The 2500-nt window shown below is 48.5% G+C and overlaps 1 protein-coding gene across 1 annotated transcript in view; it reads left to right on the forward strand.

Moving 5' to 3' along the window:
* The window catches only part of gramd2ab (GRAM domain containing 2Ab), a 21691-nt gene that overhangs the window by 13972 nt on the left and 5219 nt on the right, over nt 1-2500 (forward strand). Inside the window, exons 4-6 of the mRNA XM_076733967.1 lie at nt 1748-1820; nt 1902-2005; nt 2430-2500. The exon at nt 2430-2500 is cut by the window's right edge and continues 28 nt beyond it. Of these exons, the coding sequence (XP_076590082.1) occupies nt 1748-1820; nt 1902-2005; nt 2430-2500 (248 nt within the window). The remainder of the gene's footprint in view (nt 1-1747; nt 1821-1901; nt 2006-2429) is intronic.

Below are 2500 nucleotides of genomic sequence, written 5' to 3' on the forward strand. Positions count from 1 at the left end.
GTCTGTCTGTCTGTCTGTCTGTCTGTCTGTGGGTGTGTGAGCGTGTGTCTGTGTGTGTGTGTGTGTGTGTGTGTGTGTGAGAGTGTGTGTGTGTGTGTGTCTGTCTGTCTGTCTGTCTCTGTGTGTGTGTGTGTGTGTGTGTGTGTGTGTGGGTGTGTGAGCGTGTGTGTGGGTGTGTGTGTGTGTGTGTGTGGGTGTGTGTGTGTGTGTGTGTGTGGGTGTGTGAGCGTGTGTGTGTGTGTGGGTGTGTGAGCGTGTGTCTGTGTGTCTGTGTGTGTGTGTGTGCCTCAAACAGTCGAGGTGACGTAGAAGTCTTCTGTTGGCTTCAGCTGTCGTTTGATTGGCTCTTCTCGTCCTGTGTTGGTGTGTTATCATTGAAATAATAACTTGAGACGTGTGGACGGAGACAAATCTTTTCTGTCTTCGTCTCGGCCGTCAGACCCACAAACGTTGACCCAAATGTTGAGAGCGGCTTCAGAAGCTTGAGGCTGGAGCCGCTGCAGCTCTCTGTTGTTCCAGCCTTTTTGTTTCAGACAGGAAGAGGAAGGCAGGAAGTCCCCGTCTGACCGAGAAGAAAGACGCTCAGGTGTTGGACATGATGTAACGTCTGACCTGCACATCAACACCGAGCCGCAGTATTCCACCGAGCAGCTGGTCTGCAGTCGGCTGAGGCCGACGAGTATTCAGTAGAAGTACCAATACAACAGTGTAAAAATACTCCATTACAAGACCAGAGTGTAGAGTACATGCAGACTGTACATAGACTGATGTGGGCTGGTTTTAAAGGCAGGACAGACGGGAAGGTCGCTCGTCCTCGTCCTCGCTCTTGTCTGGACTTTAGGCTATCATGAAGCAGTGATCATGTGACGGCTGAAACGAGGATGACTGTGGAGGAAGAGCAAACAACTGCAATCAGGCTGTAAACGATGAGCGGCGTATGAAGAGTCTCTGCCCAGATATCTGCAGTGTACACCAGAAACTAACATGATCATCGTCATCATCGTCATCGTCATCGTCTGTTGCCTGGATTGTATCGTCTGCATAGAAACGGACATTGAAACACCGATTCTCTGTTATTTCTGTATTTGTGAACTGAACAGTTCAAACATCCTTAAACTCGTCACACAGCACACGTTTGGTTTTTAACGGCAGCTGATTTACGTCAAACTTCATCCTGATTGGTCACACGATGAGTCTTTGATTTCAGACAGAAGTAAACGAAAACATCTCGATGATTTTCAGCTGAAAAAACAACTTTCTCCAACAGAATCCATCAGCTGCAGCTAGCTACTAGAGGCTAATGCTAACGCTAACACACAAAATGAGGCTAAAGCTAACAGGTCCAGGTGCAAGTCATCAATCATGAAGATGGAGATGATGATGATGATGATGATGGTGAGGATGATGATGATGATGATGATGATGATGGTGAGGATGATGATGATGATGTGGAAGTAAAGAAGCAGCATCATAATGGTACTGCAGCAAAGGGCCAGTTAACCCTGTAACTCTTCTTCTTCTTCTTCTTCTTCTTCTTCTTCTTCTTCTTCTTCTTCTAAAGTGCTGATGTGGAAGAATCATTAATCATTTGATTCGAGTCAGATTCATCAACCCTGTAATGTTCAGATCAATGATTCTATTGATTTGAACCAGCTGACTGCAGCTGAGTGACATCACATGAGGGAAGTGATTGATTGAAGAATGATGAACGGCTGAATCTCTGACATGAATTCTGTTGCCTTCACAGACCGTCAGCAAGTACAACTCTCAGTACCACAAACTGTTCCAGACTGTCCCCAAAGAGGAGATCCTGATGAAAGGTACGACTGACGGGACAGCTGCTCGCCGTGCCTCAGGTCCACCTGACACTAGCTCACGTCAGCTCTCTTCTTCTTCTGCAGTGTATTCGTGTGCGCTGCTGAGAGACATCCTGCTGCAGGGACGACTCTACATCTCCAGGAACTGGTTGTGTTTCTACGCTAACCTGTTTGGTAAAGACATCAAGGTGAGGACGCCGCCGTCCCGCCTCGACCAGCTGCCCTTTAAAAACATGTTTCTTCTTCGCTGGTTTGCTTCATCCACACTAGACCAGCGTTTCCTCACATGCAAAGGAGCGTTTAGAAAACTCTGAAGAGACTGGTCTCAGGTCAGTTTAAGACAAATCCTGCTAACTTTCTCTGAGAGCGTGTGATGACGAGACGTTGGACCTGTCAGTCACGGCCGCGCTGCATCTTTAAGAAGCAGCCCGAAAACATGATGCTCAGCTCGAGCTGTTTGTCCTGCTGGTCCAGAGTCAGGTCAAAGGTCACGCCATCATTCAGGATCAGGTGTTCTGAGTCATGGTGGATCAGGTGTTCTGCAGGTGCAGTGTGTGCTCTGACCAGCAGGTGGCAGCAGGAAGCGTTCCTCTGACGTCTCTCACTGTGCAGGTCTGCATTCCCGTGGTGTCGGTCCGGCTGGTGAAGAAACACAAGACGGCCGGCCTGGTGCCAAACGGCCT

Source organism: Chaetodon auriga, chromosome 6, assembly GCF_051107435.1.
Source record: "Chaetodon auriga isolate fChaAug3 chromosome 6, fChaAug3.hap1, whole genome shotgun sequence".
Taxonomy (NCBI): domain Eukaryota; kingdom Metazoa; phylum Chordata; class Actinopteri; order Chaetodontiformes; family Chaetodontidae; genus Chaetodon; species Chaetodon auriga.